General features: G+C 38.8%; 1 protein-coding gene across 16 annotated transcripts in view; it reads right to left on the reverse strand.

Moving 5' to 3' along the window:
- The window catches only part of MAP3K4 (mitogen-activated protein kinase kinase kinase 4), a 139,090-nt gene that overhangs the window by 39,911 nt on the left and 71,788 nt on the right, over nucleotides 1-27,391 (reverse strand). For all 16 annotated transcript variants that reach the window (XR_011535624.1, XR_011535623.1, XR_011535621.1 and 13 more), the window contains exons 3-5: nucleotides 17,750-19,113; nucleotides 4,531-4,773; nucleotides 1,576-1,722 (exon numbers count right to left, since the gene is read on the reverse strand). Coding sequence is in view for 11 of the 16 variants with exons in the window: in XM_070603204.1 (XP_070459305.1) it covers nucleotides 1,576-1,722; nucleotides 4,531-4,773; nucleotides 17,750-19,113 (1,754 nt within the window). In the remaining 5 variants the exon portion in view is untranslated. The remainder of the gene's footprint in view (nucleotides 1-1,575; nucleotides 1,723-4,530; nucleotides 4,774-17,749; nucleotides 19,114-27,391) is intronic.

Below are 27,391 nucleotides of genomic sequence, written 5' to 3' on the forward strand. Positions count from 1 at the left end.
GTTTAATAATCCATAGAAAAAGAGAAAAATTAATTTGCTTGTTGCCTTTTATCATAACTTTTCAATGATAAAGACATTTCTTAAAAAAGAAATATAGAGTATTTCAGACCGTAGCCACATTTTACACATTGTGGTCTTTTATGTAGTCTTCTGAACAATTAGGAAATAATCTCAAACTCAGAATTACCTCTCATAATATGCCAGATACAGTAAGTCGCGCTCCAGTCCCATTCTTCTTTCTCTCCGTCTACCACAGAGGCTGAAAAGCTGACTATTCGAATGCCCAGCCTCCAGTACAGTTTAGAGGCCGTGCAACAGGTCTGGTGAGTAGGATGTAGGGGAAACCTGTTCAGTGGGGCTTCCAGGAGAGCTGTCGCTTTTCTGGACTTAGCTGGCATGGATACTTTTCCCCTCTGCCCTTCTCTTTCCTGCCAGCCTAGAAAGCTGGGGGTATCTGGAGGCGCTGAACTATCATTCCAGAAACCATACACCGACAAGCACTGTCATTTTATGTTATTCCATCAACCTGCCACATTATGTCACCATCTGTGCGCATACTGTAAAGAATCTAACACGCATTGACTATATAGCGACACTACCAGCCAGGAGGGAAGACAGAGGAGCTTCAAGGCACAGCCCCTGGCTTATGCAGCTTTCAGTCTAACTGGGGAAACCTGAGAACAGAGAGGTGGTATATCATTAAGTATTAAACAGTATGGTTCTAATTATAACTGATGTAAGAGTTCAGAGAAGGTACAGACAAACGCACACTAATGGTTAAAACTGTCAGACAAAGCTTTCTAGAAAAAAATAAAATTTGAAAGTAAGTCTTAAATGGGCAGAGGAGGAGGAGAGGGGATATTTAAAGGAGGAAGGAACAATGTGAACAGAAGTAGAGGTTAGACAGCACAGGTAACCATGCATCTGAGAAGAGAGCCATGCATCTGGGAGAGCTCTTTTTGGGAAGAAATAAAAAATAAGTCTGCTCCTACCAAATCATTATTTATAATTCCTCGGATGTGCCAAATTCCTCAACTAACTCGACTCATCTTTAAGACTCGGCTTCCTCAGAGCTAAAACAGCTCCTGGACGTCCCTGGGCTAGTGCAGGTGTCCCAGCTCTAAGCCTTCGCTGCATCTCAGCACAGTTCTGCCCTGGCATTTACCTCTCGGGGTGGAACATGGACTATGCCCAGTTCTCACCAGACTGAGTTTCTTGGTGCTCAGTACTGTATTCCCAGAGCCGTGCAAGGTCCCTAGCGCATCCCAAGTATTGGAAAAATGGCGGATGACAGATGGCTCAATAAAATAGGACCAGACCATGATTCTATTTCTGGACTGTTCTGCTGTAAGATCCTACAATTAAACAAGGAACTAGGGTAAGCTCTGTCAAGAATTCTAACTTATAAACCAGTGAGGATTTTTTAAAATGTGGATTTAGGAGAAACAATTTAACCTAATACTAGGTGAAAACAATCAGACTAAAGATCACACCCCTCCCAACACACACACACACACACACACACACACACACACACACACACACACACACACTCTCTTCTCTCGACTGCCCTACCATCAACATTTTGTGCAGGTCCTCCTCGAAGGCGTCAATGTTGCAGTCCGTCTTCTCCAGGTCGTGGAGAACCTCGTGCAGCATGAACTGGTAATACTGCTTCATTAAAAGGCCGCCCTTCAGCACCTCTTTACACTCCCTCACCAGCTGCAAGAGAAAGAGGCACCCGTTCTATCATCCCACACGGCCCGGCCAGAGCCTTCATCAGATTTCACACATTTCCCAACTAAATCCTCAAAACACTCAGAAAAAGGGAACCTTGCCTCTGAAAAACCTAAAGTATTTTCCAGAATCTTTATCAGTTCATTTTACATAAAATCTTAGTAGTCCCAATTGAGTAAGAACAAATTATTGAAAATTAGAGTATTTAATATTACAACATGAATACACAGAGAAAATATCTAAGTGAAATCTGATTTGCTAAATTACATTTTCCTACAAATAAATTTATATAGAAAATAAATTGCACAGAAAAAGATGCATTTTTCTATTTTACACTGTAAGATACTAGATGCAGGGAAAAACCTCTTGAAGCTGATCATTTTTAACCAAAGATACAATATTCAAATATCCTTACATGCCACAGAGCATGGTGGCCTTTATAATAACTTGTCATAGTTTATCTACCGTGATTTGTGGCTTTTACCATCAAAAAATTCTAATAATCACCAAAACAAACCAACCTAGATTAATCTGATGAAATTAGACGGAAGTCAAGGAAAACAAAACAACACAACAGCAAGAGGAGTAAGACCAGAGTCTGCAGGCCCAGAAGGGAGGGGAGAAAGGAGGGAAGGAGGCAGAATGAGACAGCCTGTAAAGCCCTTCCCGTTAAGAGAACGCTGGGACACATTCTAATCAGCAAGGACTGTGGGTGCGACAGGACACTTACACCAGTTGTTAAGACACAAAAGGAACCACAATGTTGCCATTGTGAAAGTAAACTGATACCAACTTTCTAGAATCTAAAAACTTATGACTCATTAATTTACTTTTATGTTTTATACTCAAGAAGTAATCAGACATACAGACTACAACTTACATACAAATATATTTATCACAATATTACTCAAAACAACAATGGTGATTAAGTAAACTGTGCTGCACCTACATAGCAGAGCACTATCACAGCTGGGTTTTTTTCTTTTTCTTTTTTTTTTTTTGAGGAAGATTAGCCCTGAGCTAACATCTGCAGTCAATCCTCCTCTTTTTGCTGAGGAAGGCTGGCCCTGAGCTAACATCCATGCCCATCTTCCTCTACTTTATATATGGGACACCTGCCACAGCACGGTTTGACAAGTGGTGGGTAGGTCTGCACCTGGGATCTGAACCAGCGAACCCTGGACCACCAGGGCAGAACATGTGAACTTAACTGCTGCACCACCGGGTTGGCCCCATATCACAGATGTTTAAAGTCTCGTTTTTGAAAAATATTTAAGGGTAAAAAATCATATATTTTTCCTTTTTCTTGTTTTTTTTTTTACACTTGTAGGCATAGAAAACACATATGAAGAAGAAAAACAAACAGCTAGAAATACACCAAAATGTTATAGTGATTATCTCTGAGTGGCAGAATAATGGGACAAACTTTCATTTTGGTCTGTATCATTTTCCGTACTTTTCAAATTTTCTAAAGTGAAGTTCTCCTTTAAAATGTTTTTTAAAAACCCATGGTAAGAGAGCAATGGCTAGAATTAAATCTATTTTAAAAAGTTCTGTTCAGATTACATAGACACAAATTTTTATGTGAAAGGTGTCACTGAGGTGCTTACAACTGGGTCTCTGAATGCATTTAAGCCAAAATTTCTATTTTATTTTTACTTCAGTAATGCTACACTAGTCTAACTATTGTTTTTTTATTTTTCAAAATGTTTTAACATAAATTACTGTTTAATCCACACAATAGCCCCATCAGCAAAACGTAAACTCCGCCTTGTTTCACCAGGTTACATTCCTGAAGTATTCATCTGGTGGGGAAGGGACCAAAACTTCCTAAGTAATCGCTGTGCTATGGAGGACAAGCGACAGCACGGCCAAAGTGGACGACAGCAGGACAGTGACCAGAACCGCGACGGTGAGAAGGAAGCAGAGCCCTGCTTGGGGCTGGATGGAGTGAAGGGGCAACAAGAGGTGCAGGGATCCACTTCCAACCCAGTGGACACCTATCTACACCAACTGAACAAACAGCTCCCAGTCCTGCTGTGTACCTAGCGCACGGCCTGTCCTTCCTCAACCCGCACTTGTCCCTAGGCTCCATCCTGTCACTCAGCACCAAGGAACTCCTAACCCTGCAATCTCTTGGGGATGGACATGCAGTCGACAGAAGACATATCAACATTTTTTTCAAAATCTGAAACGTTTATTTTATATAGCGAATGTCAATAAGCTGCTCTCGTGAAGCATAAATATAAACACTCTCCGGCACTCACTCTGCTAGACACAACTGCTCCCACCCCTTCCTCTGTTACCCCTGGAGCATCCAACTCCTTAGAAAATTCCACCCCAAATTAATAATAACTAAGAAAGCAGAGGCTGTCATTACTGTTTAAACCATACCATTGCCTAAGCAAGCAAAAAGTCCAGACACCTCCCCTCTGCATGCTCAAAGACATTCATCTGTTTACACATAGCTTAAAAAGAACAAAAAAATAAATTTTAAGAACTTAAACTCTTATGAATGAATTTTAAGTTTCCAGTCTTCAAAGACTCACATAGACTTTTACATCCTTTTAGAACAAGGAAGTGGGTGGTGGAAAGGGTGAATCACAATCTTATCCTTGAGGACTGCATGTAAAACACATTTTAAATTACCCTAAAAAGAGCAGCTTAAAAACACTAATATAGACTCATTTTTTACCATTTTGCAACAAAGAGGAAAAAAAATCCTTGAAATCAAAATTATGAGCCCGTAGAATAATAATTGCTAAGTATTTTTAAACAGTCTTTGAAACAAACCTGCTTAATACTTAAGAGAGATGGCTCTCCAGCAGGTCTCTGCTCCAATCTTAACTTCAGACACTCGTGTATCACGTTCAGAAGGACGCGGCAGAGGACTAAGAAGGCAGGTTCGAATGACGGTAAGTCCATGGACCTCAACTCGTCCCAAGACACAGTGCTGCACTTCTGCTCCGACGAAGGCGGCGTCCTGGACAACTGCACGTAATCTGAACCCCACATGGGATCCGGAAATTCGGAAAACTATGACAAAAATTCAACAAGGGTTAAAAGAGCACGCAGGAGAACGTCCTAAGGTTGTAGTCATAAACTATTATTCTCTATAATTTGCTGACATATATACTAAAATCACAATTTTACAGGAAAAATAATCATTAGAATAATTCAACATTTTCAACATAAACCCAAAAAGTTACAAAAGTATTAGAAAACCATAACAAGACCTAAAATCAAATTGTAATATTTTTATCAAAAACATATAGTAGAAGAAGAAGTTAATACATTTTCATCATACACTTTTATCATATTTAAAATGATCAGAACACTTATTTTTAAGGTTATATACAGTATTATCCACATCTCTAGACTGAGAAAACTAGAGAATTACTACAAATTGAGGAAAGATTACAAAACCAGGTAGCTATTTATGTAAACACAGAAACCAACGGGGTCAACCAGTTCTTTTGTCCACTTGTCCTCCTGAGTTATAAGGAATGATGCTGAAAGAAAAAAGTTCACAAAATTCACCGAGCCAGTACCACTCAGATACCTTTATTTGACATTTGCTGGAATCCTAGTGTTGCTCACCCATTCTTGTAGTTATCCCCATCAAATTCCTATACTTTTCCCCATAAAATAGGAAATTGGAACTTTCCTGCTGTTCTTAAGCCTCTGGAACATCACTCTGACCAATCATGTTCAAAGCCTTGCCTTCTAGAGTGAAAAATCTGAAGCCATCACAATTTGAAAATCTCAACTTTTCTTCAACTTAAAACATCACTAAGTATAGCTACTCTGCCTCCAGATGTCATTCATATCTGTGCTCCCCGTCATTTCACAAACTCTTAATTGGTCTCCTTCGTACACATTCTTTTATGTTCAACACATACTTCTGCATTTACATTAATACATACTTTAGTCTCCCGTAACAGGCAAGAATTTCTAAAATAACCGAGTAATTTTAAAAATGATTACTTGACATAAATGTGGTCAGGTTAACACATGTCTGTTTAAAAGCTTTAGGCAATATAAATGCATTTTTTCTTCTGGTGTAGAGAATGACATCAGTTAAAATGATTATTTAGAGCTCTACAAAATGCAGCAAACTTTCTATGATAAAATTCTAAAGAATTCCTTTGGCATGCTCTCCAGCTCCAGCCTGCTGAGCCATCTCCTCCAGGCTCACTGGGAAAGGGAGCAATCCTACTTCCCAACAATAGCAAGACAACACTGTCGGGGAGACCCAACAGCCAGACCTGCACAGCTGCAGAGGACACATATTGCTGCTGGTGGTGCCTGGAGGGTCAACCCCACCCAGACAACGAGGAACAGACATTAGAACACTACTGAGCACTGATGCGGAAAAAGCAGTTTTAACCAAGGAGACCAAAGTGAAGGATCAGAACAGCTATAGCGACCGAAGGTCGGAAACAGGAGAGAACGATAAAACACTCTCACGCAAGACCTCATTAAAGTGCTCTGAAAAAATAAACTAAGATTTCTGAAATAAGCTCAAGGAAGACAGTGAAAATAGAATGAACACTGTCAAAAACTGAATTAATAATTAGAAATTAACTGCAGCAATTATCACTATAACCCAGGGCAAAAGAAAAAGGAATGGAAATCTTGCGTGAAAAATAAGAGACATGGGAGTCAGATCTCGGAGCTCTAACCTAAGAGTAATAGGAGTGCCGGAAAGAACAAAACGAAGAGATGGAGGAGAGCTTCCTGCACAGTCAAGACATCACCAAGACGTAAGAAGGAAAACGCCTCTGAAAAGGGAGGAACGCAAAGTACAATTCATTTACCTTCTCTAAGAAACCAATTGAGGAAGTAGAGTCTAGTCAAAGGAAAACTGGATCAGAATAAAGAGCTTGAGACACAGAAGGAAAAACGCCCAAGGAAGTGAGAAGCTGTGAATCCAGCAGATCCAACTCCATGACGATAACCTGGTTAAGGACTATAATTCAAGTTCTAGAAAGGAGTGTTAGAAATTTTGAAAAATTAAAAAGCATACTGTAAGAAAAAATCTGAATCTTATAATTGCCAACAATTTCAATAAAACACAGGCAGAGAGGAAAGGAACAAGAATGGCATATTTATTATTATTTCTAGTGAGAAATATAGGATTAAATATGGCGTAAAATCTCTCACCAATCCAGCAAAACTGGGAAGACTCAACAATGTAGAAACATTAATAAAAACGCAACATAATTACAACCAGAATCCCAATGGCATTTTGTACGGATTAACAAATTCATTAAATAACGTTCATGTGGAAGAAAGTAATGTGCAAAAATAAAAAGAGCTCAGAAATTTCTGAAAAGAAGGAATGAATGGGAAGAATTGCCCTAAACGATGACAAAACTGACTAATAATCTACTTTAATTAAAACAGAAAAGTACAGGCACAGCAATAAACAGAGAAACATACCTAATTATGTATAATTTAGTATATTAAAAAGGTAGGCAGCCGTTCAAGAAGTTAGAAAACAATAGATAATCCAATGAGTGTTACAAGGAATTAAAGGAAAAATAATTACACCCTTATCTCACCCTATACACCATACTTCACACTATCACAAATAATCACTTTTCAAATTACGTGGCTACTTTAGAAATTCTTGCCTGTTATGAGAAACTAAACTATGTATTAACGTAAATACAAAATTGTGTGTTGAACATACATTATTTGGAAAAACAGATTCCAAATGTTTTCAAACCTAAACACAGAGCTATACATTAGGTTAAACCATATAAAATTGCCATTTTAGTCAGTCCAAAATGATCAAATATTGGCAATTTAGTACAGGCCAATAAAAAAAAATTCAGGGAAGAGAGTGGTGGCAGTAGGATTTCAATTCCCCTTAGTTCTCCCATAAAAACTGACAGAAAAACTGGGACAACAAAATCAAAACTCCATGAGACACATTTACAAGAAAACCAGGTGACAAGGTATCTTCATAAACCTCGAAGTAGAAGAGGGAGAGAAACATGGACAGTTCCCAGACCCCTGCGGCATCCTGGAACCTCAGTACCCCACACCCACCTGTACCCCAGGCCCACCCCTTGGTACCAGCACAGGAGCAGGGAAACAGAGGGGATTAACAGGCGGTTGGATTGCCAAAAGGGACAAATTCCAAAATCACCAATGAGCACGCGATAGAATGCCTCTCTCTGAGGGTGTCAGTGACACAGGGAGTGATTTTGGCACAAATTCCTGAGCGAAGTCAAGAGGTCGCAGTGAGGTCTCAAGGCGTTGGAGTGGTTTAGGCTCGCAAAACTCTAAAACTATCAGCTGAAATAGATTCAAACTGTAAAATATTTTTTAAAGAAAGCCATGACAATTATAATACAATAGAAATGTGACATTAATTTGAGATTTGATGATCCCAAGGAGTTACTGCTATTTTTTTAGGTGTGATGATGATATTGTGGTACATGTTAAAAATAAGTCCTCATCTTTCACAGAGACATGCTGAAATATTTAAGCATAAAATATGATGGCATTTGAGGTATTCTTCGAAATGATAAGAGGACAGTGTCAAGTGGCTGGAGGTACTGGCCATGAGCTGACATCTACTGTGCTGGGATACAGATTCCAGGGGGTTCACAGTATTATTCTGTCTAGTAATGCATGCTTTAACATTTTCCATAACAAAACTTTTTAAAGTACGTAAAAAGAAGAAAAGAAATAAGAGAATTTTTTTTTATAATCTTGGAATACACATATAATAAGATGATAAAAGAGTAATGACTACATAAAAATTTTAAACTTCTATCTAGTGCAAAGTATCATAAACAAATTAAAACACAGTTTGGAAGAAAACATTTATAGCCATACCAGAAAAATGAGTAATATCCATAAAATATAAATAGCTCCAATAGATCAATAATAAAAATAAATAAATAACCCAACAGAAAATGGACAAAATGAATAAAAGAAAACTCAAAGAAGAAACACAAATGGGCAGCTAACATGACAACAGGCTCAATGTCACTAAAAAGGAGGGGAATTAAGAGATTAAAATAAAATTATAGTTTCTACTGATCATGGCTGGAAAAAGGGGATTTCTCCTACACTGCTGGGGAAGGTATACATTAGCACAGCCTTTTTGGAGAGCAACTTGGCAGTATCTACCAAAGATTTAATTGTGCATACCCTATGACCTAGCGATTTCATTTGAATTAACCATTCTTACAGGAACAATAGAATAAGTTCATAAAGGGGTACGTACAAGAATATCTGTGGCTACATTGTTTATAAGAGTAAAAAAATTAAGTGTCCATTAAGAGTGAAATGGTTATAATCATCAGGGAAATGCAAATCAAAACCTCAATGAGATATCACCTCACACTTGTCAGAATGGCTATTATCAAAAGGACAAGAAATTAACAAGCGTTGGAGAGGATGTGGAGGAAAAAGAACACTTGAGCACTATTGGTGGGAATGTAAATTGGTGCAACCATTACAGAAAACAGTATGGAGGCTCTTCAAAAAATTAAAAGTAGAGGGGCCAGCCCCGTGGCCGAGTGGTTAAAGTCTCACACCTTCTGCTTCAGTGGTCCGGGTTAGCAGGTTTGGATCCCGGCATGGACCTACTCCACACATCAGCCATGCAGTGGAGGCATCCCACACACAAAACAGAGGACAACTGGCACAGATGTTAGCTCAGGGCTAATCTTCCTCAAGCAAAAAAGAGGAAGATTGGCAACAGATGTTAGCTTAGGGCGAATCTTCCTCAAAAAAAAAGAAAAAATTAAGAGTAGAACTCTCACGTGATCCAGCAATTCCACTTCCGGGTATTTATCTGAAGAAAATGCAAACACTAACTCGGAAAGATATCTCCACCCCATGTTCACTGCAGCATTATTTACAACAGCCAGACATGGAAACGACCTAAATGTACCTCGGTGGACGAATGGATCAAGAAAATCTGGTGGGTATATACATATATACATACAGACACACAAACACACACACAGAGGAATATTATTCAGACATAAAAAAGAAGGAAATCCTGCCATTTGTGACAACATGGGTGGACTTGAGGGCATTATGCTAAGTGAAATAAATCAGACAAAGACAGACAAATATTGGAATCTAAAAGAAAAAAAAGCTGATCTCACGGATAACAGAAAACAGACTGATGGCTGCCAGCGGCAGAGGGTGGGGGCAAAGAGTGAAATGGTTGAATAAGTACGGCACATTCATATCATGGAATACCAGGCAGCTGTTAAGTGGAACTGAAGTAGAGCTACACATACTGATGCAGACAGACGCAAAGTAGAGAACTGCGGGACGGGGGGACGACCCACCAGTCACGGACTGAAAACAGCACTATCATGTTTGTTTGACATAAAAAAATTATGTGCATTACATAACAAAGGTATGTATTTATATAAGCACAAAAAAGTCTAGATGACACAAACTAAATGATTACTAGTCTGAGCAGGGGTAGAGAATAAATAGCAACTTTCTTCATATGTTTCAATAAATGCATAAAACAAAAGAAAGTATATCGCTTTATAAAATGAAGGATTAGATCAAAATAGCCTTCATGTTACCCTTCAAGAGTTGGTTTGTATGATTCTGTACAAAGGGTCATATCGTTGAAATGCCTACAGGGCCAGTTGGGACATGTAACTGAGTGAGCTAGGGTAGGGGGACAGTAAGAGGAGAAGAAATGATGGCATTGTGGTAAACTGGAGTTCACCAGGTGCTACCACCTGAGGATGTGGGCCCAGTGACAGAACTCCCAGTCTTTCAAGGAAAATGAAAAATCCAGATTTTCATGTAAAATTTTCTAATTTTTAAATGATAGCCCTAAGTCAAAAAATATTTAAGGCACTCTGTGGGGCAAAATATAACTTCAGGAGGCAATGTACTGTGAAGGTTAAGAGCACGGCTTTATAGCCATCTTGGCCCTATCACTTACAGGATATGTGACCTTGACCAAGTTACCTGACCAATCGCCATCCATATATGGAGTATTCAATTAATGCTACCAGTTTTGGCGGTGGTGGTGGTGATGGTATCACGAGATCCAGTTCTCCGCTGCAAGCTGATGAGTTCTGTTCTTTCATCTTTCTCATCTTAAATCAAGTTTGATTTAGTTAGCTCACTGCAGTCAAAAGTAATGTAGCACAACTTCCTATTTTCTCTCATATAAGTATGCTTCTTTTAAGAAAACGGAAAACCTATAGGTAAATGAGCAAGTATGTGCTTCCTAGCTTGCCACTTACTCAATTAAAAAGTTCACGAGCAGCCAGCCGGGTGGCGCAGCGGTTAAGTGCACACGTTCCGCTTCCTCGGCCCAGGGTTCGCCAGTTCGGATCCCGGGTGCGGACATGGCATCGCTTGGCAAGCCATGCTGTGGTAGGCGTCCCACATATAAACTAGAGAAAGATGGACACGGATCTTAGCTCAGGGCCAGTCTTCCTCAGCAAAAAGAGGAGGATTGGCAGCAGATGTTAGCTCAGGGCTGATCTTCCTCAAAAAGAAAAAAGTTCACGAAACTTTACTAATGAAATCAGATAAGCGACGACTGGAGCAAATAAAAAATTAACGATACGAACTATATTAATGAAACTGATCTTGAAGGCAGGAGGGAGAGGTCCTGCAGCCTACTTAGTGTTTCCGGTGGGCTGACTCCGAACTGCACGCTGGCTACATATGAAGTACGTTGGAGGTTTACAGTCTGGTATCACAGAATCCTGGGTTTGAATCCCTCCAACAATCTATAGCTCTATGACTTTAGACAAGTTACCCACTCTCCGCATCTGTAAAATGCAGAAATAACGGCACCACTTTATTTGGTTGTCGTGGCTGGCACAAGGTTAAGACTCAAAAAACGGTGGTTGTTACCACATATACTCGTTTCTACATTCTCTGTCCACTCTGAATATAAAAGGCAACCTCTTCAGGGTTTTTTGTGCTTATAGGAAAAAATTAGCATAATTAATAAACAAAAAGCAAAACTAAACAAAAATTAGCATAATTATTGTTAGATTCAAAGACAGACAATATTTCATTGGGCACTAAACTTATAATAATTACATGCTCATTTATAATTCAAAAGAAAGCAATTAATAAAGCAACGAAAAATTCTCACAGAGTTTGAGGTAAGATGCATAATAATATGCAGTCAGAGAGCTAATCTTTTTGTATATTACATTAAAATACAAATTCACATTTATCTTTCTCTTCTTTTGAAAATATATAAATTTCATAAGGTATAGCAAAATGGAGCATGAAGTAACCATACCACAATCTATGGCTCAAATATCTTATGAGTATTTAACATTTTAAACGCACAAAACCCAGAGAACTGTACAACACAAAGAGTGCACTTTACAGTTTGCAAATTTTAGAAAATCAATGAGGACACTGGGGAATCCCAGGCTGGAATGCGGCCTGAGATGAATGAGTCTAACTACATTACAAATGTATGATACAGCCTCACTGTAGAGGGTGAAGGAAGGAGGGGCTGACCCAAGAAACTCTGGCAACTGCGCTTTGGCTACCTACCCTAACGCTGAAGACAGAAAGAACTGTCCTTAGACACTACTCTAGTTGGCAGAGGCATTACTCACAGAGGTGCTGGTTAGCAATTCTGAAACTACTTTACATGTTTACTAAGGTTGAACAAATACGTAAATAAATTGTAACTGGAGCCAGGTCTCTCACTGCAAGAGAAATAAGTTACAAATCAACAAGGGAGGAAGGTTAGAATGAAACTCGGGGTACTGGGTTAGAGCCAGAGACATCAGTACGAACTCATGATTATTTCCGATAGACAGATGGAGAAGTAATTATAGACTGGTGCGCACACATGGGTTAGAAGACGTACCTATACTGTCCAATGGCATCACCGAGAGTGCCTGGAATGAACGCACCCCGATAGCAACACACACATTCAGTGCCCAGATCTTCATTCCTAAATCCCATTCTCCAATAAAAGGAACCACACTCCCTGGAGAAATGGCTGATTTTAGGACTGCAACAGGAAAATATAAGATGATGCCAAAAAGTAAGAAACTGCTCAAAATGCAAACAAGAAGCAAAAGAACACAAAAAAATATGGAGACACATCAAAAGGACACAGAAGCCAACTGAAAGAGCTCCAATGGCTAAAGCAGCAACAATTTGAGCAACAAAATAAATAACAATAGTATTGACTAGAATGCAAAGTAAACAATAAATATTTATGAGTCCATACTGAGATAAATAAGTGCTTGAATAAATAAATGGGAGAGAAGAAGCAAATCTTCGACAAAGAATTCCAAATAATACATAAAGACACTCCCTACTTCTGGAGGTGGAGATTAATTCCCCTCCCGATGAGTGTGGGTTGCGCTTAATGACTCACTTCCAAACATCAGAGAAAGGAAAGACAAAACTGGTCACTTGTGGAGAAACCTGACCGACACCACCATAACCAGGTGCTCTGGTTAACACTGCCAGGGATGACAACACCAGGAGGGCGCTTCGGCTCTGTGGTATTCATGCCCAAGGCCATAACCCCAGTCTAATCACGTGAAAACATCAGACAAATCCACATTCAGGGACATCCTACAAGCCATCCAGATCGTAGAAAAATAAGGAAAGGCTGAGAAACTAAGACGATCTGAGACTAGGAAGACACGTCAACTAAATGTAACGTGGTGTTCTTGATTGGATCCTGGAACAGAAAAGGGACATCAGTAGAAAAACAGAAATCCAAATTATGTCTATAGTTTAGTTAACAGTATTTCATACCAACATTAACATATTAATTTTGACAATGTAGCAGGGTTAAGTAAGATGTCAATATTAGAGGAAGCTGGATGAACAGTGTAAGAAAACTCCGTGCCATCTCCACAAGTTTTCCATAAATCTAAAATTATTACAAAGATTACAAGTTTAAAAAAAAAGAATGCAATTACACAGGGGTAGTTTTGACATTAAGAACAAATCTTTTACGTATGTTTACGTGGTCTCTTGTTGTAATTTTTAGCTAAAATTGAACCGTAAATAAGATAATAAAACCCACATAAGCTGCAGCAGTGTTGGAAAGGAGACCTAGAAGCTCCTGGACGGCCGAGCTGATTCCTATCCATTTTTGAGGAAGGCGGGAAGGGTCACTCTACGAGCAGTATCTAGGGGAGAAGCAGCAAGATGTGGAGGCTAGAAGACCTCGATCCTACAGGGACGCCAGCCCATAGTACTTTGAAACGGCGATCAGATACATTCATTCCTAAGACTTGAGATCAACCACGCTTAGAACACAGGAACTACGACACAGCAAAGTGGGGGAAATAAGTAAGAACAACGAGATCCTGGGATGCTCTAAATATCCCGGGAATAAGAAACCAGGAAATAAATGAGTAAGCATGGAAAAGACCTAGGGTAATCTCTGGATCCAAAAGGAGGAGAAAAAATGCTTTCTCATTTTTTCCTCTTACATTATGATGTCCCTGCTGCCAGGAATAAAACTGTGGCTGGTATTGTTATACATAAATAAGTTTTACTTAAGGCCTGAGACTCTCATTTACAGCAGTTTCTCTAGATAAGTATTGGCAAGATCAGAACAACTGCCATACAAGTGAACTTTGGAAACTAACCCATCTGTTAATCAGAGACTGCGGAAGTAATTAGAAATGCATCCTGAGAAAATGAATTTCTGGAAGCTAAGGAGTGATAACATCATCTAATTTTGAACAAATCACTAAGGCTATTTATGATATTCATATTATTAAAAAACTGCAATTAGATTTTTTTAGTATCACTAGTTGCAATTTTTTAAAAGATTTGGAAATATAATAATACAATTTTAAAGGAAAATTGTTTTATAAAGCATGCTCATACAAGCCAAAGGGAATTAAATGGAAGATCATGTGCCGTTTATACACACTAGTTACAAATGACTTCATCATAAGGAATAAAAATATAGACATAGTCAAGAAGAAACAAATATCATGAGTATATTTCCTCTTTTCTACAATCTTTCAACTGTATTCGTTACTATTATCACATAAGCCATAAAAACAGTGCAAAATAGAAGATACGTATTGAGTACAATCTGTGGTACCAGTTGGTCAAGATATTCCTAACAATTATGAATGAAAGGAAAATCGTCCTCAAACCTAAAAGGTTACACTGCTTAAAATGTATGCCCTTGGAATGTATGATTATTTGGCAGAGATTAAAAGGTAAAATACACTTAAAATATATATTTATAGAATGTCCAGCCCATACTGACTTACAGTGAGCTTCAAGAGAGGAAGAAAATGTAACAAAACTTCTTTAAAAAAAAAAAAAGCTTACATTTGACTTCTAGAGCATTTTACCATTTATACAAATATCTTCTTAAGCCTCACAACAATCCTGTGAGGTAGGTAGGAAAGTAGTACTATACCCATTTTACAGATGCGAAGACTAGAGTCAGAAAGACTGTCATTTACAAAGTTATGTGGTGAGAAAGAGCTACGGCAAGGAATGGAACCCAGTTATTCGACTTCAAAACTGTGGCTCTTTCCCCAACATACTTAGAAAAAAAGTCTAAAACCAAACAAACCCAGAAGGGGAGTAACATATATTCATACACCTCTCCTTACAGAAATCACGTTCCAGAAATGGGAATAAAAATAAAGTCTTACTTTCCCACGGAGTTAATTATTATTCTGGAGCCTAATCTTTTATTAGTTTGGATTAATCTCCAATACAGAAGAATTTCTACTTTGGGTCTTGGTTACTCTTTTATTATCTGATAAACACAACATTTTATAGACCAAAATTTAAAACAACAGGGGCTTCTGTACTTTTTTTGAAAAGCAATCTACAGATGATTCTAATAGTGTTTCATTCACACACTTTATAAACTTTGAATTTGTATGTTTCTTTTTTCTATAACAAGGATACCTTTTTTGGTGAAATCCTAATTGGTCTAACCACAGGAATACAACTTTAATGGGAATTCGAAACTAAAACTACGGATTCCCTACTATCGTCTTTTTTCAACCTGAGTTCTAACATAAAATGCAGTGCATTCCTTCTCAATCTTTTTCTTGTTCCAACACATCTAAGTGACACAAAGCACTCCAGTTAGAAGCAATGGTTCATTGCCACGGAAGCTCTGGAGGGGAGAGGAAGGCAGCTTGGGGGAGGGCGTGTAAAGCAGTCTGAAGAAGTCCTGACTGGCTCCCTGACTCTCACCACGAGCCCCTCTCCTACGAAAACCAGTGAGTCAGAGATGACGTAATACTGCCAGAGCTTTCTCATTCACGTTACTTCAAAAATAGGGCTTCATAGTAAAAGTAATCATCAACCCTGTCGTGCTCACATGCGTCCTTGTTGGAATTGAACCACTCCAGGCAAAAACCTAAACCAAGGTAAATTATTCGCCATCTGAAGCATATGACAAAGCCTTACTACAATCTACTTTTGCTCTACTGATTTTGAAACTTGCACTTTAATAAAATCTTATTACAAAGTAGTTATTGATGGATTAAAAGGAAGAAAACTTATTTGCTATAAAAAAACAAACATAAAAAATCATTCACAAAGTTAAAATACTGTTTAAAGAAAATGACATATATAAATTCCTTTTTAAGAGTTCTCATCAAGGGGCCAGCCCCATGGCATAATGTTTAAGTTAGGCGTGCTCCACTTTAGCAGCCCAGGTTTGCGGGTTCAGATCCCCAGCACAGACCTACACCACTGGTCAGTCATGCCGTGGCAGCAACCCACATATAAAGTAGAGGAAGACTGGCACAGACATTGGCTCAGGGCTAATCTTCCTCAGCAGAGAAAGAGGAAAATTGGCAACAGATGTTAGCTCAGGGCTAACTTTCCTCAGCAAAAAAAAAAAAAACAGAGTTCTAATCAAAATAATACTCAAAGTAAACTGACCTCTTACAGCTACAAAGTATTGATTCATTTTGTAAACATCTGGCTATGTTATGTGGATGTTTGATGAAAAATAAAATATTTGCAAACTGAGGGTCTCGTCAGATGTTTCCCATCTTAAAGAATGCCTTCTGTTTTATCATCCCTGACTCCAAAGCAAGCCAGGTTGTGTAATAAACTGAAGTTAAAAAATAAAAAGTACATACATACGTACAAATACAGCTACTAAAATTTAGAATCGTGGCAAAACCCAGGTACAAGGGATCCCAAAGATCTGGGTGCGTGTGCTGTCAGCCAGATGAACTCACCACAACGGAAAAATTGCTTATACTCTTTTACTCCCAAGAACAATATCCAACAATATGCCTCTTTCTCATTTTACCATCCTTAACAGTGAAGAATTTCTGAGAGAGCAAGCTATAAAAACCAAATTTGTTCTGTTTCAAACCACTTCCTCTAGTAGGCATATTCCTCTCACAAAAATCTTCACATATAAAACATGTATCTGATAATAATTAAGCTTCCATCTCAAGCTTCCATCATCTACACTAAACACTTGAACCTTGCCAAATAGTGCATACTTTTCCCCTTGATCATTCTTACATTTCTCTACAATTCACCTCTCTTTAAAATATAGTGACCAGAACTGGACACGCTACTCAAAAAGGGAGTAAGCTATAGCAAAGAATAGAGACAGAACTATACACACAACTTTGGATGCCAGATTCATTTAAAAATACCTTAGCATCATGCTGACTTTTTACTGACTCATATTCAGCTTGTGGTCACGCATGATTATGGCTTTCTTCCCTCCTTATTTATACCTAGCCTGTGCTTTTCCATCCTATAGTCATATGGTTGGATTTTTTCCCTCCACACACCACCTTGCACTTAATTCACCAAATTTCATAAAGTTTTCGTAGCTCCATTTCCCCCTTTATCTCAGTACTTTATAGAAATGTTGAAATCTGCAGTTTACAATAATTACAATTTATGCCTTAGAAATATCAAGACTACGGAAGTACATAATAATCCACACAACACACATTGTAATTTACAATAAGTAATGAAACTAAGGACAAGACCATACTGACGCCTACTGGAAACCTACCTCCACCGGACGGTCACTCTTTACCAGTGCTATACGTGCCCTCTGCAAGGAACCGTCCATCAGCTTGTGAAGTCTTAAAATCAACTTTCTTAAGCCCATCTGCTTCAGGGCTTTGTCTACAAATGGTCTATAAATAGAAGTCAGACAATGTCTACTAAAGCCTGCCTCTGTGCTGCAGTCTGGTGCTCCCCAGCCAACAGGGTCGTCCTCAGATTCAAGCCTCTCGAGCTTCTTAGGCATGCAGTCCTGCGACTGGATACTGAAACTGCTGTCAAGGGGCTGTTTGGTTTCTGGTACCTTTGGATCAGAGATTTGTTCTTCTTCACTCTCATCCGTACTACTTTCCAACTCTTTCAATTCTCCTTCTACGTCATCGCCCTCATCTTCAGGCTCATTGCCTTTCGATGGTCGAGGGGAAGGAATTTCGAACACTGGCCAGCCAATGTCTGATAAATTCTTGATGCCCAAAACAGTGCCCATAATCCTTAATTTCTGATTTAAGTCTTTCGTGATGTTTAACCACAAACAGAGCGCCTGCACCCTGTCCTGGAAGTCTTTTGCAGCATATTTTTCATAGTCCTTTTGAAGAGCCTGCAACGATGGATAAAGTGCTTCTATGTACTCCAGCAACTCCATTATCCGTTTTACCTGCTCAAATGACACCCTCTGGCGTTGGAGATGCTCATGGTATGTTGAGTAACCCATAACCCTTGTTCCATGAAGGGCTTTGCACTGCCCTTCTACTGAAGTACCATTAAAACTAGCTCCATTTCTAACAAAGGCAAAGCTCTCGTAATTAACTTTGAAAGTAAGGATTTCATTGATAATATCTGGGATGGCTTGACGGGCTGTATATAAAAAGAGGTCCTGGTCATTAATGGTCCGTCCTGCATGCCAGGCTTGGAGCTCTAACCAGATCAGTTCATTAGATCGGTTAAACCAGAAAGCAGACGTATTTTCCTGTCCTCTTTGCTCCCTGTCCTTCTTCTTTGAGACTGAGGTAAGCTTTAACAGAAGCCGTAAAGTTTCAAAAAACTTTAAGCGATCTGCTGGACAGTCAGTCCTAGAAGTCTGGCGTGCAGTTCTGGCTATAGGCATGGGCACAGATACCGGAAGCTTAGCATTGCTGCAGCCAAGACTGAGGTAAGGCTTATTGAGATCCACATCTGGAATTGATTTTTTAGGCAAAGACCCACCCACTGAGTCCAACATGAATGAACACTGCACGTTTTTCTTGTGATCGCGCTCTGTTGTCCTAAGAGCTGCTCGGATCTTCTTCTCCTGCTTATAGCTGTATTCTTCCACATTCTCCATGGTTTTTCCAGTGTCTTTATGTGGAGGCTGGTTTGATGCATTCATTTTTTCTATTAAAAAAAGCAGAACATTATATTACTCTAAAATATGAAGCAATTCTCACTATCTTCAACGAAACTGATATTCACATGTACGTACATTTTTAGGGCTCTTATTGGAGACAAAAAAATCATGCCATATGCTGAAAATTAAATGAATCAAAATATATGTAACATTTCTCTCTAAAGTTTTGGAAAGATTTTTCTCCATCTTCCCTGATATACTGTACTTGCTATGTTCTCTAACATCCTTCACTGCTAACCTAAAACAAGCTGTTTACCTCTATGCTGCCAAGTGCAGTTATCCAGCTAGTCAAACCTCCATGGGCTACCACCTTCACCTCAAGAAGGGAGAAACAGATGGCAGATCCAACAGAAACCTGGCGTAGAAAACACATCCGATTCCTGCCTTTGCCATAAACGAAACGTCTTAACTTAGAGCAAATCACTTAAGTTTTCTGGGTCACTTTTCTCATTTGTAAAATGAGGTAGATGGAGGGTAGAGTCCTTAGGTCCCTTAAGAGTATCCTCATAAAGAACTGGAAGACAGATGATAAGCAAAAATGTTAACCTTAATTTATTCTATTCCTCGATTTCTTCTTTGCCACAAACAAATGAAGAAAAACATTTTAAATTTAACATTAACAAAAATGAAGACATATAGACTAATTCAGAATAATTTGCCTAGTCTGTTATACTGTCACATGAAATCATTCAAAATTAATGCAAAGTAAACATCACACTTATCCTTTGAACAACTGTAAAAAGTTCTATTAATTTAATTCCCAAGCTTTGAAATGAACACACACACACAACCTCCCCCTGTTTGGCATTCCTGACACTATTAACTACCCCTACCTTACTGAAAACCCTCATTCTTTTGCTTTCTAGACACCACAGTCTCCGGTTCTCTTCTACTTCCTAAGTCACTGCTTTTCGAATGCCCCCCCTGGAAGTTTGCTCACTCCGTAAAAAGTTAATGTTTCTCAGAGTTCCACTCTTCGATCTCCATCTTACCTTCCTTCTCCCTGGGTGATCTCCTTTACTTCCGCTTCGTATACTGATAACGCCCAAACCTCTAAACCCATCCCACTCTCCCCCTACACTCAAGATAGACTTTGTTTCACTGAATCTACGGCACACATTTTGTATTTTAACATCCCTGAAATTAGAATACGTTTTTTATAATTAATGGTGATATGAATAAGTTTTAGGAACATATTCACTAATACATTTCGTTTACCTTATATACCTGCATAATAGTAAGAAATGGTTTTTCTAAATCTGTATCTAAATATCAAGAAGGATAAAAGATTTCTTTCAATAAATAAATAACTCTAAGAACACACTGTGTCATTACTTGTAAGCATTTTTTTCTTAGTACATACTATTATAGTATGCCATCAGATTTGACGAAACAGGGTATATTTATATGGGTTACAGACTAACACAGCCAAAATCAATTCACCAAAGAAAACTTGTTTAAAACCAGTTCACCTCCTAATCAATTTAAATTAAATTAGTTTTAAAATAAGGGTTTTAAAACAAATATTCCTAAGAGCACTTCCTATTTGATTCACATTATACTTAATTTCCTTTATGATCCATGAAAAAGGATTTCATCTGTCTATAGAGATTTTTGCTATATTTTAATATAAAGATTATTACTATTATTTTTTAAGTTAGCAATATTTTCTAAATGATGGAATTTTTACCTGTAGTTTTAACCTATTTTACTTTTGAATGTCTTAAAACTTTTCATAAATTCCATTCAAGAAATTTCTTCACAATTTTACTGTTTACAAATACTTATCAACATTCATTCATAAGAAATTTGTTCAGGCTAGCCCTTTGCCTCCTCTCTGATGTTCTGTTTAACTGTGTTCTTTATACCTTTATTAGTAGGGCATGTACATACCATTCATTTCTACTTCGTAAAGCAACAGTTATTTGAAAGCAAAGTAAACAACTGCTTCCAAATTTAACTACACTATATTGTATTTTTCAAGCTAGCAATTCATACTATACTTTGTTACTAGGAAACACAAAATGATATATACATGGTATCACTGTAAGATTGGAGGTAAAGATAATGAGTTTAGTTTTTAAAACACTGAATTTTGAGGTGCCTATGGGACATCCATGCGGAGATATCTGCAGGTAACCAATCTATGGGTCTTGAGCTCAGGAGAGAAACCCAGCGACAGTGATTTGGAAATCATCAGTACACAGAGATGTTATTTAATAGCAGGAGAGCACATAAGAACATCCAAGAAATGCGTGCAGAAGAGAGGCAATGAGAACCTAGAACGGAACGCTTTACTAACTTAAGGTTTAGGACCCTAAGAAGACTATAAAATGAATACAGGGTAGCATTACTGATAATGGCCAGGGAATGTATGCATATAACTTATAATTTGAAAGTAATATTGAACATGAAAAAGTATTACTTTGCTTATATAACTTTTAAATGTTCTTCTAATCCATAATTTAAAGGTCCTAAATGAAACGCAGGGTTGACAGAGTACCTGGAATGACCTTACTAACCCCAGAGGACTGCGCTATAAACTTCATGTCCCAACTCTTCCACACTTACCAGAGAGCTGACATTCAAAGCAGGAAAACTTAAGAGATGCAGCTTCTCAGCCTTCATCTTTATTCCAACAATTAAAAGAACTTAGGAAAAATGCCACAACCCTCTTTTTCTGTCTAGACAGAACCCAATTTTAGCAAGCCTAAAAAAACTAATTTTTGTAGATTATATACAAATCTTAAGTGTATCTTCCAGCACACTGTCAAACAGTATACTACACAATTTTTTGAAATTTTGTGTTTATAAAAAGCAATGGTTTAATATTTGGATCTACGATGTGTGTAAAGAAAAGCAAACTGAAAAAGTAGCCAGATGGGCCAAAGAAGATATATTTTTTTCAAAAACAAAAAAAACTAAGTTGGTTTTGAAAAAACATACAAATGGAAATTGATAAATCTTAGTTTAAAAATGATGTAATTTAAACTTGAAATAGACTTGAACTGCAAGTCTAGCCACCACGCGAAAAGACAACAACAATCTATCCATCCTGTCAGGAACTGTATTTTTCAAATAATGTATTTGTGATGGAAAGAGGAAACTCGAGAGTATTTTCTAGCGATTGGTGCCCAGGGAGACCTCTATAAGATCAGAAGGGACCCATCAGTTAAGGGAGATATGAGAAGCATTAGGGTGTTGGGGAGAAAAAATCTGTAAGTTCAGACCCAGCAATTTCCCCAAGCACTATACTCTGTCTTTATCCACTCTGACATGAGTAAGAAACTTTTAATAATACTCAAAAGCCCATTACTAATGGACAGGCTTGTTTGTTTAGTTCACTGTTGATACGAAATCCCTCTGCAATTAACAAAAAGTCAAATACCAAGAGAGCCTCTGAAAAGGAGATGGACCAGAAGTATACAGAATGTATTACACGACAAGTTTTAATTACAGCACCACAAAACAAGTTCATAACAACTTAAGTAAGACTAAGAGAACGTCTGATCTCCCAGTGGCTGCTATACACTACATGGTGCAATTTTATAGTACAGTTCAAGAAACCTCCAGAGTAGTTACTTTTTCCATTGGTCAATCAGCAATAATTCCTGCCAAATCAGAAGAACACGAAAGGAAAAAAAAACATTTTATAACAAAACCGAAAGTAACCAAATGACAAGTAATACGGTTCATTTGTTCAAACAGATCAACTGAAAAAGACAATCAACTGAATTTCCCACCATCCACACCTAGAAATGGCTCTTTAGAATACGTATAAAATGTATTTCTTATGAAGTCCTTGCAAATCTTATGTTCTCCCATACATGTACTGTCAAATTACAAACACTGGTCTTCCTCGAGCTCTCTAATGAGAAAGCATCAACAGATGTCTGCTCTCTCCTTTAACTGTGAGATGATCATTAGAGCAATGAGGGCCTAGACTCTCAATGTTAGCAATCTGAAGGGGCTTAGAGACCCTCTAATCCAAGGTTCTCAAATTTCAGTAAATATTAAGAACCACTTCGTTCTTGCTAAAATGCAGATTCCTGGGCCTACTCCCAGTATCTCTGATTCATCCTGGCTAGAATGACACCATATTTTGGCAAACACTGCTCTATTCAATCCCCTCATTTGTGAGGTAGGGGCTTTACAGACATTGTCATAATCTTCACAACTACAGTGTGATGAAGATTACCATGGAACATACAAAGGTAGACAGATAGCAAACGTATGGACAGGCTAACCCATGTTGGTGCCATCACACCTTTACACCTGTCAAAGTTGTTCACACGGCAGTTCCAACTGACCAAGGAGAGGTTAAGATACTGAGTGCCATGGAGGACAGATTACAGTGGGCCAACTCAACTGCAAAGGCTTTAAGCAAGACCAAGTACTAGACTGGGAGCCTTGAGGAATAGATTCAGCTTAAGCAAGGGTAACAAGGAAGACAAGAGGATATTTTAAACCAGAGAAGAAGAGCATGAAAAGACAGAAAGGCAGAAAAGAAGAGACTTAGAGTCTGTATATAGGTAGCCTAGAAATATAAATTAGAACCTTGATAGGCCAAGTTTGGACTAAAGAGCTAAAACATGGATTTAAGTCCACTCTAGCTAACGACGAACATTTCTCTAATTATACAGATTGAATCCATTTACCAGCTCAATTTTACAGCAGTATTATAATTTTTCCAAAAAAAAGTTGCTAATCTCACTACTGTTGGCAAAAAACCACACACACATTTACTTACACACACACCTTGAGATATATGCTAACAACAGGGAGATTAATAAATGTGTATGCATACACACACCTGTGTGTATATGTACAAATTCTGATAGAGCTATCTCAAGATATTTGTTCTAGCTCTATAATCTGGCTATTGCAGTATTATAAAACTGCTGCAAAATGGAGCTAGCTGATAATGATTATGAGGCAGATTCACTCTGAAAAGGGCTTTGGCTTGGGTGTCTTAATTCTTAATTAACCTACTTAAACTATGAGATGAACTGGATTTACCTCCTTCTGCTATATTAAAAAGAACAAAAATTTAAGGATGAGATAGCTTGTCTTTCTCTTAAACCAACCTTAAGAAACAGCTACATATGCCTAATTACTGCCCAAAATTTACCGAAATCTTAACTGCTATTATTTGGTAGTTATTCACCATTATCCAGAAGTATAATCTTAAATAACAGCACAGCTACATTCTATTACTCATCAAAGTATGAAATCGAGCCTGGTCAGCGAGCTTATTCAAAAGCTTAACTGGTAGACTACATCAGTCAGGACGTCACATAACTGATTTTTTTTAGGTAATAAAGAGCTAACTGTTTTTACCTAGATATCATAACATTGCTATATATTTATTACAGCTTTTAAAAGCAGAAGTTAATATTTTGACAACAAAAAAAGTCTTTATCCAATATTCCCAGGGAAACAAAATCAGGAAAATGCAAAAATTGGATGAAATACAGTTTTCCACACATCTAAGTGGCAATCATTTAAAGTCTGTCAATACAAAGAAAGAAAACGTTGCAGGCAGTGGCGGCCTCACCTTTGTCCAGTATCCCGCGTCGCCTCAGTCCTCTGTCTCAGACAATGGCTATGACAGATACTGTTTTGAACTTTCCTATCTGGTGATTACACACTTGCATATTATGGATGGAAATAAAAAACAATGAATCTCTTTGCAAGACTTCTTGTGTCCATTTGCAGGAACTTCTCTAAAGTCTAATCCCAAAACTTCTCTAAAGTCTACACCAAAAGTGGATTTGCTGGGTCAAGGATACAATCAACCTCAATTTGACTGTATTAACAAATTACTTTCCCACAGGGGTTGAGACAATTTACACTCCCACCGACATCTGCCACATCTTTGCAAGTATTTGATATTGCTCATTGGCGTGTAATAAGAAATATATTTGGTTGTTGTCCAGGTTCCTGGCACAGAGCTCCTAAAACCCTTAGAATTTCCTGAGTGATAAGAGTGTCTTTTGTTATTCATAAGCAGCCCCTTTCAATCACATCTAAATTTACACTAATATGGCAACTTAGGGTGGGGTCCTAGATTGCCTCAGGATGGAGCTGGTCACAGAAGGACCAAGTGATTAGAGGGTTGGAAGCTTCAGTCCCACCCAGCAACCTGACTTCCCAGAGAGGGTCGGGGTGGGGGAAGGTCTGAAGATTAAGCTCTACAAAAACTCTTGAAGGAGAAGATTGGATGAGCTTCCAGGTTGGGGAACATATCGAGGGGCTGGGAGTGAAGCCAGTACCTGAGGGTTACTGTAAATTAAGTTAATTTTGTCAATTTACTGTTCTTCCCTTTAACCTGAGGAGAGACTCAAAAGTCACAAAGATTTATGAGCTTGCTTTACAGAACAAGGATCACCAGATGACTAGCCCCCAGCTGGCCTTGATGCCCGGAAGTCAGATGGCCCAGGGGCTTCTGGGAGTGAAAGGCACACAGATTACTCCTTTGATTCTCAACACTCCTCCTGCCAAGCCCTTAGCTCTATAAAACCCCCTGCTTTCTTCTCTTGTGAAGGTATGAGGGAACCTATCCTCCCACCTTCTCATTTTGGCCAATTCAAATAAACCTTCCTCCATCTCCCTGCACCATGTCTCAATGATTGCCTTACTGTTCATCGGGCACAGGAACAGGAACTTGAGATTAAGAGGTTCAGTACCAGGAAGGTGGTACCCACAGAGTGGCCTGCAAGCTCCATGTCACCTCCCCATACCTTGCCCTATGCACCTCTTCCATTAGGCTGTTCCTGAGCCTTTTATAATAAAGCAATAAACCTAAGTAAAGTGTGTTTCTGAGTTCTGTGAACAGTTCTAACAAATTATGGAATGTGAGAGGGGCTCATGGGAACCTTTGATTTATAGTCAGTTGACCAAAAGGTGCCCTGGAACTGAATCTCCAATTATAAGAAATAAATCTATAACATTAGTAGTGACTCTGAGACTATGATAATAAAAATATTTAAAGAATCCTATACATGTAATCAGTTTATGACCATGGCTACCACCACTAAAAAAAAAAGTGTTAATGGTTATTCTCACCTCCTTTCAACAAACAGTTGCCCTCATACCTTTTTGTATGCTTACAGTTCTTCGAGGATGTTCTTTTTCTTTTTTTTAAGATCGGCACCTGAGCTAACAACTGTTGCCAATCTTTTTTTTTTTTTCTGCTTTCTCTCCCCAAATCCCCCTGGCATATAGTTGTATATCTTAGTTGCAGGTCCTTCTAGTTGTGGCATGTGGGATGCTGCCTCAATGTGGCCTGACGAGTGGTGCCATGTCCGCACCCAGGATCTGAACCAGTGAAACCCTGGGCCACCACAGTAGAGCGCATGAACTTAACCACTCGGCCACCGGGCCAGCCCCAGGGATGCTCTTGACATTGTTTGTATTTATGAAGGAGAGGGGCTGGAGAGCCTAAAGACAGTGTGACTGACCAGACACTAATTCCTCGCAGCCTTACATGCAGGGAGGAGCTAGTCTCTCAAGAAAGCCACAAACCATCCCTCCTGGTGCTGATGTTCTGTGCAGTCTGAGTTTTGGCTGGCCCTGAGTAGCCAAAAGAATGCAGCTGAAGGGATGCTGTGTGATTTCCCAGGCTAAGACGTAAGACGGCTTAGAACTTCTACCTTGATCTCTTATAACACTTTCTCTGAGGGAAGCCGGCTGCCATGCAAGAAGTCCAACAACCCAGGGACCAGTAAGCTGTGAAGAAGCCCAGGCTAGCCACATGGGAGGTCACATGGAAAAAAACAATGCCAGGCAGCCCTCAGCCCGGGTGCCAAACATGTGAGGGAAGGAGCCGTGTGGGATGTTAGAGGCCCAGCAGACACCATAAGGAAAAGAACTGAGGGCCCAGACACAGGGCCCCAGCCAAGCCATGACAACACCTCCAGCCAACTGAGTTGTTCCAGCGAAGGCACCAGACATCAAGGGGCAGAGAGGAGCTGTGGCCCACCTCAATCCCTGACCCAGGGAATCATGAGCACATAAAATGAGTGCTCTTTCATGCCACGAAGTTTGAGGGTGGTTTGTTACACAGCAACAAATAAGCAGAAAAATGTAAATATCATTGGTGACCTTCATTAAAAAGATGAGTCCCCTTGGACTGCAGTTGTAAAGTGACTATACAGTATGATTCAGAGAGCCTTTGCTTGTCGCAGTGAGAAAGAAAGAATGCACCAGTTCAGATTTCCTTGGAAAGCTTTTAAAATAAATCTGACCAATCTAATTAATTCC

The sequence above is a fragment of the Equus przewalskii genome, chromosome 32, assembly GCF_037783145.1.
Source record: "Equus przewalskii isolate Varuska chromosome 32, EquPr2, whole genome shotgun sequence".
Lineage (NCBI taxonomy): Eukaryota > Metazoa > Chordata > Mammalia > Perissodactyla > Equidae > Equus > Equus przewalskii.